Here is a 13,227-nt window from a genome sequence, read left to right as displayed (position 1 = left end):
ATGACTGCAGGGGAGATAATTCTTTTCTAGACGCAGTATCAGTGCGCTAGTAAAATTATCAAGGCGGCCAACCGAGATAAATGAAATAAAATATATATACAGTTGCATCAACGATCAATTGAGCAACGTAGCATTAATAGATTAATGCAATACTAAATAAATACATAGGGCAGGTTTATGTTTTCTACTTACGCCAGTGAGAAATACACAATGCACTAATTAAATATAAATGAACTAAGCAAAATACACATGATAATATCCAATGGAAATAGCACAAAAGTAATTAAGATGGAACTTGTGATTAAGTTCGGCTTACCACCGTGAGGTAGACTTGAGATGGGAGTCGCACATTGGGAAGGTCAATGGGCGTGTTTGTCCTCGTGGTCTCCTAGATCAAAGAGAGACGTGGGAGAAAGGGGGGGGGGGGAGGAGTGACTTGCATTCCACACAAGGTGGTGTCCACTGCGGCTGTCAGACATCCTGCCGATAAGATCAAAGTCTGTGTGTATCTTTGCCCCGGTCAAGGGAAGATAAATCGAAAGACGTGGCCTAACTATCTCCAATGTGGTCAACTAAGTCTAGCCTGGAGGGGAAAAGGTGGTGCGGGTGAAGAATTTGGGGGTAGGATGGGGAAATAATTAAAATAAAATAAATAAATAATGAAAAATAATAATTAATGCTGTGATAAATTTGAGTGACTCTGACAGCGAGTTTTTGACTTGTCACACATGTGTATTGATTTGCCCTGTGGGTATCGTGTGTATAGATTTAGTTTTTGGGTATCATGTGTATACATTTGTTGTGTGGGTATCGTGAGTTTTGGTTTGCTGTGTGTAAGGATTTCCTTTGCTGGTATCGTGTGTATAGATTTGCCCTATAGGTATCTCTTCTCTCCGCCCTCTCTGAAACAAAGAGTACGTTGTAACCTAAAAGTATTTGACTCAATTATTTTGGTTTTCAAAATCAAAATCATGTTTTAATCTTCCTTGTTGGTTTCATTTCATAGATAGTATCTCTACTATTATTAACTGTATTACAGGAATTCGGGCAGCTGGTCATTGACAATGACCACTTTTTGACCACAACAGGGACTGTGGCAACCATTGGCGTCTCCCTGGCTCGTATCTTGTGGGGCATAGCTACAGACTGGCTTGGTACAAAGGTAAATAATTTTTTTTTAAGGCGTATTGAATTTTTCAATATTTTTCTCCCTTTTTGTTTTGGTGAAAACTGAGAGAGAGAGAGAAAGAGAGGGAGAGGGAAGGACAGGGACAGACAGACAGACAGACAAGTAAGATGAAGAGAGAGGGGGGGGGGACAGGGACAGGGACAGGGAGAGAGACAGACAGACAGACAGAGGCTGACAAGGAAGATGAAGAGACAGAGAGAGAGAGGCTGACAAGTAAGATGAAGAGAGAGAGAGAAGCTGACAAGTAAGATGAAGAGAGAGAGAGAGAGAGAGAGAGAGAGAGGCTGACAAGTAAGATGAAGAGAGAGAGAGAGAGGCTGACAAGTAAGATGAAGAGAGAGAGAGGTTGACAAGTAAGATGAAGAGAGAGAGAGAGAGAGGCTGACAAGTAAGATGAAGAGAGAGAAAGAGAGAGAGAGAGAGAGACTGACAAGTAAGATGAAGAGAAGAGAGAGAGAGGCTGACAAGTAAGATGAAGAGAGAGAAAGAGAGAGAGAGAGGCTGACAAGTAAGATGAAGAGAGAGAAAGAGAGGCTGACAAGTAAGATGAAGAGAGAGAAAGAGAGGCTGACAAGTAAGATGAAGAGAGAGAAAGAGAGGCTGACAAGTAAGATGAAGAGAGAGAGAGAGAGAGAGGCTGACAAGTAAGATGAAGAGAGAGAAAGAGAGAGAGGCTGACAAGTAAGATGAAGAGAGAGAAAGAGAGGCTGACAAGTAAGATGAAGAGAGAGAAAGAAAGAGAGAGGCTGACAAGTAAGATGAAGAGAGAGAAAGAGAGAGAGAGGCTGACAAGTAAGATGAAGAGAGAGAGAGAGAGAGGCTGACAAGTAAGATGAAGAGAGAGAGAGAAAGAGAGAGGCTGACAAGGAAGATGAACAGAGAGAAAGAAAGAGAGAGGCTGACAAGTAAGATGAAGAGAGAGAGAGAGAGGCTGACAAGTAAGATGAAGAGAGAGAAAGAGAGAGAGAGGCTGACAAGTAAGATGAAGAGAGAGAGAGAGAGAGAGAGGCTGACAAGGAAGATGAAGAGAGAGAAAGAGAGAGAGAGAGGCTGAGAAGGAAGATGACGAGAGAGAAAGAGAGAGAGAGGCTGACAAGTAAGATGACGAGAGAGAAAGAGAGAGAGAGGCTGACAAGTAAGATGAAGAGAGAGAAAGAGAGAGGCTGACAAGGAAGATGAAGAGAGAGAAAGAGAGAGGCTGACAAGGAAGATGAAGAGAGAGAAAGAGAGAGAGAGGCTGACAAGTAAGATGAAGAGAGAGAAAGAGAGAGGCTGACAAGTAAGATGAAGAGAGAGAAAGAGAGAGGCTGACAAGGAAGATGAAGAGAGAGAAAGAGAGAGAGAGGCTGACAAGGAAGATGAAGAGAAAGAAAGAGAGAGAGAGGCTGACAAGGAAGATGAAGAGAGAGAAAGAGAGAGAGAGGCTGACAAGGAAGATGAAGAGAGAGAAAGAGAGAGAGAGGCTGACAAGGAAGATGAAGAGACAGAGAGAGAGAGAGAGAGACTGACATGGAAGATGAAGAGAGAGAGAGAGAGACTGACAAGGAAGATGAAGAGAGAGAGAGGCTAATAAGGAAGATGAAGAAAGAGAGAGAGAGGCTAACAAGGAAGATGAAGAAAAGGGGGACGGGGGGCGGACGAATTTTAGTATAGAATACACACAATTTAAATACGAATTTATTACTTATGTTAATAATATATACTAATTATTTATATTTCAACCTATTTTAAAATTATTTCGCGCACCTCCCTCTAGTATGTTGGCCGATATGGTGGGGTCGGGAGGGAGCGATGGCATCATAAACTTTAAGTGGGGGGAGGGCGGTCCTATTTATTGGTAGAAATCACAGCTTGCTAACAGAATTAAGGGCCTAGAAATTCATATTAGAATATTTTCGACATCATTCAAAAGGTCATTTCTAATAGGATGATCCCAAGCTTGCAAGAGAAAGGCCTCAACATGACTGGGTTTTTTTTTTTTTTGTTTTTTTTTTTCGCTGAAGGTTGAGAAACAATGCTTTATATTATTCTCATATATATCTATATCTATATATCTATATCTATATATGTATATACGTATGTATGAATGTATGTATGAATGTATGTATGTGTGTGTGTGTGTGTGTGTGTGTGTGTGTAAAAAACGTCTAGAAGAATGAAGGGACATAATGTAATGAACATTAATTACGCAGACACACACACACACACACACATATATATATATATATATATCATGGGCGTAGCCGGGGGGGGGGTCGGAATTTAGTGAATGTTTTTTTGCTTTGATTTTGTTTATTTTAGGTGAGATTTTAATACTAAACCATCAATTTCCCCTGCACAACCAATGGGGTTTTGAGTTTAAAACCCCTTACCAGGGGGTTTTGAGTTTAAAACCCCCTACTAGGGGTTTTGAGTTTTAAACCCCCTACTTGGGGTTTTTGCAGTTAACCCCCCCCCCCTCTTCTATAAAACAAAACAAAACAAAAATGCAAACGAAAATCCCCTAATTCCAAGAGCACAGTTAAAGGAGATTTTGATTTTAAAACCCCCTCCAAAATTTACGATAAACCCCCTCTTCAATATAAAAAAAATGTTAATTACACACTCAAAATGTTATGAGCGTAGCTAAATGGGTTTTGACTTAGTTTTTAGTTCAAACCCCACTTCAGCGGGGTTTGAAGGTAAAAAATACCTCTTTAATAATAAAAACAAAGCAAATTATACACTCAAAATGTTTTGAGTGTAGTCAAAGGGGTTTTGAGTTTAAACTCCCCTCCAGTGGAGTTTGAAGCTAAAAAAAAGTACCTCTTCAATATAAATAAAAGCAAATTACTCACACTAAAATTTATGAACGCAGCCAAAGGGGTTTTGACTTTAAACCCCCCGCCAGGGGGGTTTGAGGCTAAAAAATACATCTTCGGTGTAAGAAAAAAAGCAAATTACGCACTCAAAATGCTATGAGCGTTGCCAAAAGGGGTTTTGAGTTTAAACCCCCATTCAGAGGGGTTTAATGCTAAAAATACCTCTTCAATATAAAAAAAAAAGCAAATTACACACTAAAATTATTTGAGCGTAGCCAATCCAATCGGGGGTTTTGAGTTTAAAGTCCTCTTCTACAGATGGCGTTTGTTTAAAGTTTAAAACCCCTCCAGATGGTTTTGTGTTTAAGATCCCCCTACAGAGCATTATGATTTGGAAAACCCCCAACAGATGATTTTAACGATAAAACTTCTCTTTTCGATATAAAATCTAAAGCAAACTACAGTCACTTAATTCCAAGAGCGTATTCAAGAGTGGTTACACATTTTTACCTGTGGCAGGGCTCCCTTAATAAACTGCAGTGAATAGTCATCTGCCGAAATTGAAAAACACTAAATGTGGCTCAACAAAGATGGCTAAGACAGATTTTAGGAGTCAGTTATAGAGATTGGCTTTAAATCAAGGAAATCCTATGCCAAACTGGGAGTCGACCCTTTAGTAAGATTGTGAGAGAGCGACGCATGAGGTTTGCGGGACATGTTCTCCGACAAAATGAATTACGCATAAGAAGAGTTGCAATGATATCCTAGTACAACTTGACGCCACTCATTCATTGAGGTCCTCATGGCAGGTGGGAGGAGGCTTCAGACATTACCAGTGACAGATTTTTATGGAAACAGCTTGACGTCAAATGCTCCGAACGACGCGGTAGGGTCTAAGTCAGTAAGAATAGCACATTAGGTTTTTGAAATAAAACTTTTTAATAGCAGGAAAATGCACTGTAGATACCTCAGAATATGCATTTTGTTGGCTTTCAATACCAGAAATAGTGCTTGGCGCTCCTAGCGCTCCCCCAGACCCCATTGCTGGTAATGGCAGGGAATCTACAATTTTATGGAAACAGCTTGACGGCAAATGCGCCAAACGGCGCGGGAGGGTCTAAGTCAGTAAGAATAGCACATTAGGTTTTTGAAATAAAACTTTTTAATAACAGGAAAATGCACTGTAGATACCTCAGAATATGCATTTTGTTGGCTTTCAATATCGGAAATAGTGCTTGGCGCTCCTAGCGCTCCCCCAGACCCCTATGCTAGTATTGGCAGGGAATCTACAATTTTTCCACTAACTCATGGAAGAACCTATTCTAGGGCACAATAAACGTCTTCCGAAAGAATAAAGAGTCAGAATGCAATAAGGACTATGTACACACACACATAAATACATATTAAAAAAAATTTCGCGGGAGGGGGGGGGGAGAAAAAAATCCCCCCCAACCCCCCCCCCCCCCCCCCGAAAAAAAATCCTGGCTACGCCCATGATATATATATATATATTAGGGATGCACCGGATAGTACTTTTTGATATCCGGCCGGGGCCGGATATGACCGGATAGTAAAATTTGATATTCGGCCGGAGCCGGAGCCGCATACTTTAGTGTCTTGTAAATATCTTGTATTGCTGAACATTTTACGAAACTGTTAAATAACATACTTATATTGGTTGTTTTTTTTTCCCTTTTATATACCTTATTGTTTTAAACTCTGTTACTGATTGATTTATACAAACTTAACAGTATTTCTAAAAATCTGTATAGCATGAGTGTGTCTGTGTGTATGTACGATGCCACCAACTGTAAAGGATGTGTGTAGGAAGGTCAATGTAAATAATGTTAGTATATATTTAACTAGTTACTACTGTAAATCTCTCATAAGTAAAGTGCAATCTGCCTTGTATAGTGGTCAGATGTATGTGTTCATTGAATTTCAGACCAACAACCTGGTCAGATATACCTAGTGAGCCTACACATGTAGTCCTAGTGTAGTGTGTATAGTTGTTTGTGTTAACCATCAAGCATTGTTTTTTTTCTTGAGCATACGCACGCAATAGAGTTGGGTGCAGGGGCGTAACTAGGGATTTGGGGGCCCGGGGGGATTGACCTCTTTGGGGGCCCCTTGCATTTTGACATTCGACATATGACATGGAATAATGTACGCAAAAATATATAAGCCCCAAATCAAATTGGTTCAGTATATCAGTAAACTTAACAAAAAGTAAGAAAGACTCTTTTAATGAAAAATACCGTTGTTTATTTGTTAAATAATGCACAAGTAACAAATCTCAATTGATATCGCTTCACGTCGTGCATTCTGTGCATCAAAGAAATCTATAACATCATTTACATCGATACTTTCTAGTATTTGTGACTTCACTAACATTAAAGCCATGATAAGCCTTTCTTGTGTCATTGTGCTCCTGAGATAGCTTTTGATGAACTTGAGCTTTGAAAATAATCTCTCACATGACGTAATGGAAGTGGCCTGAGTTAGCGGTATTCGGAGGAGGTCGCAAAGTTTGAGCACACGTAATTCCCATATGAAGCCTGTTTCCTCAATATGTCTATTGGTGATTGCATTACTGGTTTGTTGATGAAAAGTGCTCGTGCATCAATGACATCATTGAAAAAGCGATTTTCCATTTATTTCATCATACAAACAGGAAAAGTAGCACAGTTTGTCATAAGCGGGTCTTCATCTAACAGGTGTCTTGGTTCAAGAAGAAACCCAAAGGTATCCATTGCAATCTGCCCTTCATCTCCATATGAAATCTATCCAGCACTTCTGTCGCAACACGTTTGAATTGCAGTTCTATTGACATTCCAACATTAGAACTCAACTTCCCATCAAGTCTTTTCTTTCTTCTGGTTGTTTTGATTACAGGGAATCCATAGTATTCACTATCTTCTTTTGCTTTTTTGATGGATTGGGTTTTTGTCAGTTTCTCATCATTTTGCAGAAAGCATGAAAGGGTACTAATTTCTTTAGCAGCTTCCCGTATATGCAGTCCAGACTTTTGTAGTTTCTTCTGAACTATATTAATTGTGAGCAAGAGCTTTGACCAGAATTCAAGATAGGCAAAAAATTCTTAATTTTCCACTGCATGAAGAAGATTCTGTCCTAATATTATATGGTATTACGTCATTGTTGGTTGTTTATGTTTTGTGCGCAAGCAAAAGGATTCAGAGCATACAAAAGTGGAAAAGATCCATATCTCGTTATGCTCGAGTATAGAAATACTCCGATAAGCGGATTGCCGTATTCACCATCACAACTGATGACGAGTAGAAGACTCAGGGAATCATTCCAACTGATCCCAAACTATTGAAACCATCGGTAGCTGAAAATGCAGAGACATTACTCAACGAACGACAGATGAAAAGCAAAGTGAAGTACAATGCAAAAGCAAAACTACCTAAAGATTATTCTGTCGGAGAGTTCGTCTAGGTCAAACATGGCAGAAAGCAGTTGTCATAAAAAACATTCAGCACCCAGATCTTACAACATAAAGACAAACGGAAAAACATACAGAAGAAATCAACGCTTTTTGAATAAGAGTTTCGATGAAGACATCTCTGGGTACTATGATACCGATGGAGACAATGAACTGCAAAATGTTGGAACAAACGAAACAGACAGTTATAGACCAACGTCTAGAGAACTTGTTGTGCCAGTCAAGACAACCAGAAGTGGACGAATTGTTAAAGTTCCTAGTAGACTGGGCCCTCCTTAGGCCATTGCAGCCTATGCGGTCGCAGTGGGCCCCGCACTTTCATAGGATGCGCGCTAATTCTAAGTGTACATTATTAAATTAAACCATTATAACGTATATAAAATAACAGGGTTTTCGCGACCTCCTGATTTTCCAGGGCCTCCAGGAAATCTCATGAAAAGGCAAAATATACGATAAATTCCTGAACTTTTTTGAATTTATTCAAATCTCCTGAAGAATAGACGAAATTGACATTTTGGGGTGCCTATAAATAAAAAGTGGCATTGCGAGCTTTCATTTGATAAAAATGTATTGCAAAGACGAAAGTAGGCCAATTTCTAATTTAAAAAAAAATAATATTGACATTATGCTTATCCCTACCCAGACTAGGCCCCACGCGATCCGTTTCGCATAGGGCCCCGCAAATGCTAGGGCCGGCCCTGCTAGTAGATATCACTCTTAAGAACTTTAAAATGAAGGGTGTGATAATAACTTCAAAAGGAAGGATGTGCTAATATTATATGATATTACGTCATTGTTTTTTGTTTATGTTTTGTGCGAAAGCAAAAGGATTAGATGGAAATAAAAATAGAGTTTCCATTGGATTGAGGAAAGATGAAAAGAGGGGTAATAACTCGAGAGTGAAGTTTAATTCTGAAATTATAGACGCCAAACCCGAATAATGGACTATTCTAGCATTATTAAGAATAACTTTTGGATCTGTTATACTCGATTCTGTAAATTTTGCTTCAAGGTTAATTAGTGTAGCCATAAAATACTCGCCATTTAGATCTATTATTAGTAAAGGTAACAAGATACCTGGAATTCGCTGTATATCGTGCAGTTTTATTCGTGGCAACAAAGTTTAAAATGTAAAACTAACTTTAAAAAAAACTTTGATCTCTGTGGGAAAAAGTATTTTTAAAATGTCAACAAAGTCAACGTACTGATAGACCTAGATTTAGGTTTAGTCTTTGTGATAAATTTTTAATCCGTAAATGTTGAAAAAAAAAAGACACCCGTTGACACTATTTGTCAATCAAATATATTAATTTATATATTTACAAATAAATTTCGGACACCCATTTGCGGGCCCCCCCTGGGTGGGGGCCCGAGGGGATTTTAAATTTCTCCCCCCCCCCTCCCCCCCCCCCCTTAGTTACGCCACTGGTTGGGTGTCGGTCAAAAAAGATAACACATTGGCATGGTCAGTCAAGCATATAGATAAATTATGCCCGTCCACTAGTTAGAGGTCAAGGGTAGTTTTTTTTTTTACGCTCCAGCATATTGTTTCTTTGTTTGCTAGATCTAACTGCGGTATTATTATTCAATTTATTTTATGTAATATTAAAATCTACTGTAAGGTTTTCCGTTATTTACTAAGTCAAAAGAATTCAACAATGAAATTAGCTTTCTTTCTAAAGATTTTAATACAAGGCAAAAAAAAAAAAAAAATACACACACGCAAACATGCACATCTTTGTTTTATTTTATTGTACAAAGAATGTACGTAAGAAACATTAAATGCAAAGAACGTATGTAAGAAACATCTTCCTTAATTATTATTACTTATTAATAATTTTTTTTCGTGGTTTCAGTATATATATACATATTCATCCCCCCTCTGGAAAAATCCTGGTTACGCCCATGCTTACAATTATTATTATTATTATTTATTTATTACAAACTAAATGATCCACTCTCTTTATCTGTACCAGGCCCATTACAATTTGTTTTGTTTTTTCTCGCTCGGATTATGTTCCAGGCAAACACGTTGTGATTGGTTATTTTCAATTTTATATTCCTTTTTTTTTTTTCAATGCTATCCCAGTTTCTAGGCCTCTAGGGTAACACAAAGGATGCCATTGACCAGCTTTCTTTGTCCCCTTCCTGTGGTAGAGAAATGAAAACAATGAATGCTCAAGTTTGAGGGGAGTTAAGCCGATTCAAAACATAATACATCCCGCAACAAAGTGCACGCCTTTTAAAAGTTCTTTAGGGTGGCCAATTTAAAAGTTTCCCATCTCTCATATATATGGGTTTATGGGCCTCATTCTGAGTTGGAGGAAGTCGGTGCCATACCCGCCCTAACAAGTGGTCTGCTTGTCGTAAACTTTAATGGCGTCTTATCTTATAAATTGCAGACGTTCCTTCAACAGAGAAGAAAGTGACGTCTTACGCAAATCCATGTTTTAGTCTAGTCATTCATGTTAATCAATGACTTCAACTCTGATGTCTTATTCAGGCAACCCATTCTCTAATGGCACTAGGGAAGAAAGAGAACTTATACATATTTGTCCTCGTTTGTAGAATAAAAAAATGTGCTTTTATCTTTATGTCTTTCTGTGTATTTTATTAGGTTTTGTTTATGTATTTGTAAGTTACGGTTCTGTTTTGTTTTTGACTTAATTATATTTGTAACGATTTATTCCGTTTCTTAATCATCAATTCTATGTTTGCTTCCAGGCAACTCTCCTTGTATTCACGGCCTGCACCACTGTAGCCACAGTCTTCTGGTATTTTACTCTCTTCATCAGCCCTGCACTCTACATGTTTTGGGTCATCCTGATCTCTGTAGTCTTCACAGGAGCGTTCATTCTCTTTCCTTTGGCTGCCCTTCGGTGCTTTGGAGAGAAACATTATGCCACCAACTATGGTCTTATTTTATCTTCCCAGGTGAGAGACTGTTGAACAAGAAGAATAGAAATAAACTAGAATAACTTTTAAAAAAATAGACTTCCTGAACTACTGAATCCGTCCTTGACCTGAAGGAGAGAAGTTTCTTATTATCTTTCTTATTATGTTGATTATTATCTACATAAGTTGCTGCTTTCATCTGATATGATTCTTATGATAACACTATTGCTGCACTCTTGCATTTTGGACGTTTTCTAAGACGTGTGCAATTTTTCAAGGTTAAATTAAGGGCGTACCAACACGTCTTTAGTCTATGTTATCGGTTTGAAATAAGGGAGGTAAGTGTGAACAAGTCATTACTCAAGGGAAGTAACTCCACAAATGTGCGACGCTGGAACCACTTTTAGGTGCCACAAATGAACCATTAAATTATTGTCCATCTCTTGTGACTTAGGTCCTGGTCCAAATTTTGTAGGGATTTAGGCTAACATGTAAATATCATCAGCTGAGATAGAACGTGGAAACTTACAAGACGCTAAGGGAACACGCACACATACACATAAGTATAGATGAACGTTTCTATGAAAAATAAATGCACCCCTCCTTACGAAAGCTCTGGATTCTCCCTTGACTGGGGAAATGCTGTTTAACTGTTTTGTGATCCTGTCCACAGATTGTACTAAATATCATTTCACCGCCAATCACAAAACTTCTTCTCATCAACTTTGGATGGTTTTGGTTGTTCTTCAGTATATCCATTTGTAACTTTTTAGGTAAGTCTATATACTGAAACAAAACGTTACATTCCAAATGTTCTAACAAATCACCCCGAGAAAGAAAACATTGTAACAGGCATTGGGTTCTAAAATTGTGTTTATGTGTATCTACTATGAATGAAAAGAGCAGCGTGTAGACTGATTGGCTAAATACATGTCTTAACATATGCCAGGATGTGGTTGAGAGGTGGGCATCCCCTCACAGAAACTCACCTTTACCTGTCTACAATCTTTTTCCATTCTAAGTGCGCTTGAACTTGGCTTGGCTACTTAGAAGGGGGCTCGAGGTTCGACACCCGACTCGGGCAGAGTTGTGTTTACTGAGCGCCTACCGGCAGCACGGAAAACCAACTCCTAGATACCCCCCCCCCCCCAACTCGTCCACAAATGAGATTGGACCAAAGCGCTCTGAGCATGCTATAAGCATGAAAGTAGCGCTATATAAAAGCTATAATAATAATTCCACTCTATCTAGAATAGAATATCTATCAATGGTAGGGCCAATCCAGTCGTTGATGGTGTCTTCTCTCCTGATCATGTCCTGCAAATAAAAGTCAGTCGCTTCTGCGCAGTATCAGTCAATCTTGACTCGCTTCTGCCCAGCACCAGTCCATCTAGACTCGCTTCTGCCCAGCACCAGTCCATCTTCAGTCGCTTCTGCCCAGCACCAGTCCATCTAGACTCGATTCTGCCCAGAGCCAGTCCATCTAGACTCGCTTCTGCCCAGCACCAGTCCATCTTCAGTCGCTTCTGCCCAGAGCCAGTCCATCTTCAGTCGCTTTTGCCCAGCACCAATCCATCTTCAGTCGATTCTGCCCAGAGCCAGTCCATCTTCAGTCGATTCTGCCCAGCACCAGTCCATCTTCAGTCGATTCTGCCCAGAGCCAGTCCATCTTCAGTCGATTCTGCCCAGAGCCAGTCCATCTTCAGTCGCTTCTGCCCAGAGCCAGTCCATCTTCAGTCGCTTCTGCCCAGAGCCAGTCCATCTTCAGTCGATTCTGCCCAGAGCCAGTCCATCTTCAGTCGATTCTGCCCAGCACCAGTCCATCTTCAGTCGCTTCTGCCCAGCACCAGTCCATCTTCAGTCGCTTCTGCCCAGCACCAGTCCATCTTCAGTCGCTTCTGTCCAGCACCAGTCCATCTTCAGTCGATTCTGCCCAGAGCCAGTCCATCTTCAGTCGCTTCTGCCCAGAGCCAGTCCATCTTCAGTCGATTCTGCCCAGCACCAGTCCATCTTCAGTCGATTCTGCCCAGCACCAGTCCATCTTCAGTCGCTTCTGCCCAGCACCAGTCCATCTTCAGTCGATTCTGCCCAGCACCAGTCCATCTTCAGTCGATTCTGCCCAGCACCAGTCCATCTTCAGTCGATTCTGCCAAGAGCCAGTCCATCTTCAGTCGATTCTGCCCAGCACCAGTCCATCTTCAGTCGCTTCTGCCCAGCACCAGTCCATCTTCAGTCGATTCTGCCCAGCACCAGTCCATCTTCAGTCGATTCTGCCCAGAGCCAGTCCATCTTCAGTCGATTCTGCCCAGCACGTCCATCTTCAGTCGATTCTGCCCAGAGCCAGTCCATCTTCAGTCGATTCTGCCCAGAGCCAGTCCATCTTCAGTCGATTCTGCCCAGCACCAGTCCATCTTCAGTCGATTCTGCCCAGCACCAGTCCATCTTCAGTCGCTTCTGCCCAGCACCAGTCCATCTTCAGTCGATTCTGCTCAGCACCAGTCCATCTTCAGTCGATTCTGCCCAGCACCAGTCCATCTTCAGTCGATTCTGCCCAGAGCCAGTCCATCTTCAGTCGCTTCTGCCCAGAGCCAGTCCATCTTCAGTCGCTTCTGCCCAGTACCAGTCCATCTTCAGTCGCTTCTGCCCAGCACCAGTCCATCTTCAGTCGCTTCTGCCCAGCACCAGTCCATCTTCAGTCGCTTCTGCCCAGAGCCAGTCCATCTTCAGTCGATTCTGCCCAGCACCAGTCCATCTTCAGTCGCTTCTGCCCAGAGCCAGTCCATCTTCAGTCGCTTCTGCCCAGAGCCAGTCCATCTTCAGTCGCTTCTGCCCAGAGCCAGTCCATCTTCAGTCGCTTCTGCCCAGAGCCAGTCCAT

At 40.8% G+C, this 13,227-nt stretch overlaps 1 protein-coding gene across 1 annotated transcript in view; it reads left to right on the top strand.

Annotated features, from left to right (window-relative positions):
- Window positions 1-13,227, top strand: part of LOC106060293 (monocarboxylate transporter 14-like) — a 38,955-nt gene that overhangs the window by 21,104 nt on the left and 4,624 nt on the right. The window contains exons 7-9 of the mRNA XM_056040267.1: window positions 1,040-1,162; window positions 10,181-10,390; window positions 11,025-11,124. Coding sequence (XP_055896242.1) covers window positions 1,040-1,162; window positions 10,181-10,390; window positions 11,025-11,124 — 433 coding nt within the window. The remainder of the gene's footprint in view (window positions 1-1,039; window positions 1,163-10,180; window positions 10,391-11,024; window positions 11,125-13,227) is intronic.

Source organism: Biomphalaria glabrata, chromosome 9 (assembly GCF_947242115.1).
Source record: "Biomphalaria glabrata chromosome 9, xgBioGlab47.1, whole genome shotgun sequence".
NCBI classification, from domain to species: Eukaryota; Metazoa; Mollusca; class Gastropoda; family Planorbidae; genus Biomphalaria; species Biomphalaria glabrata.
This window is presented reverse-complemented; position numbering and strand designations above follow the sequence as displayed.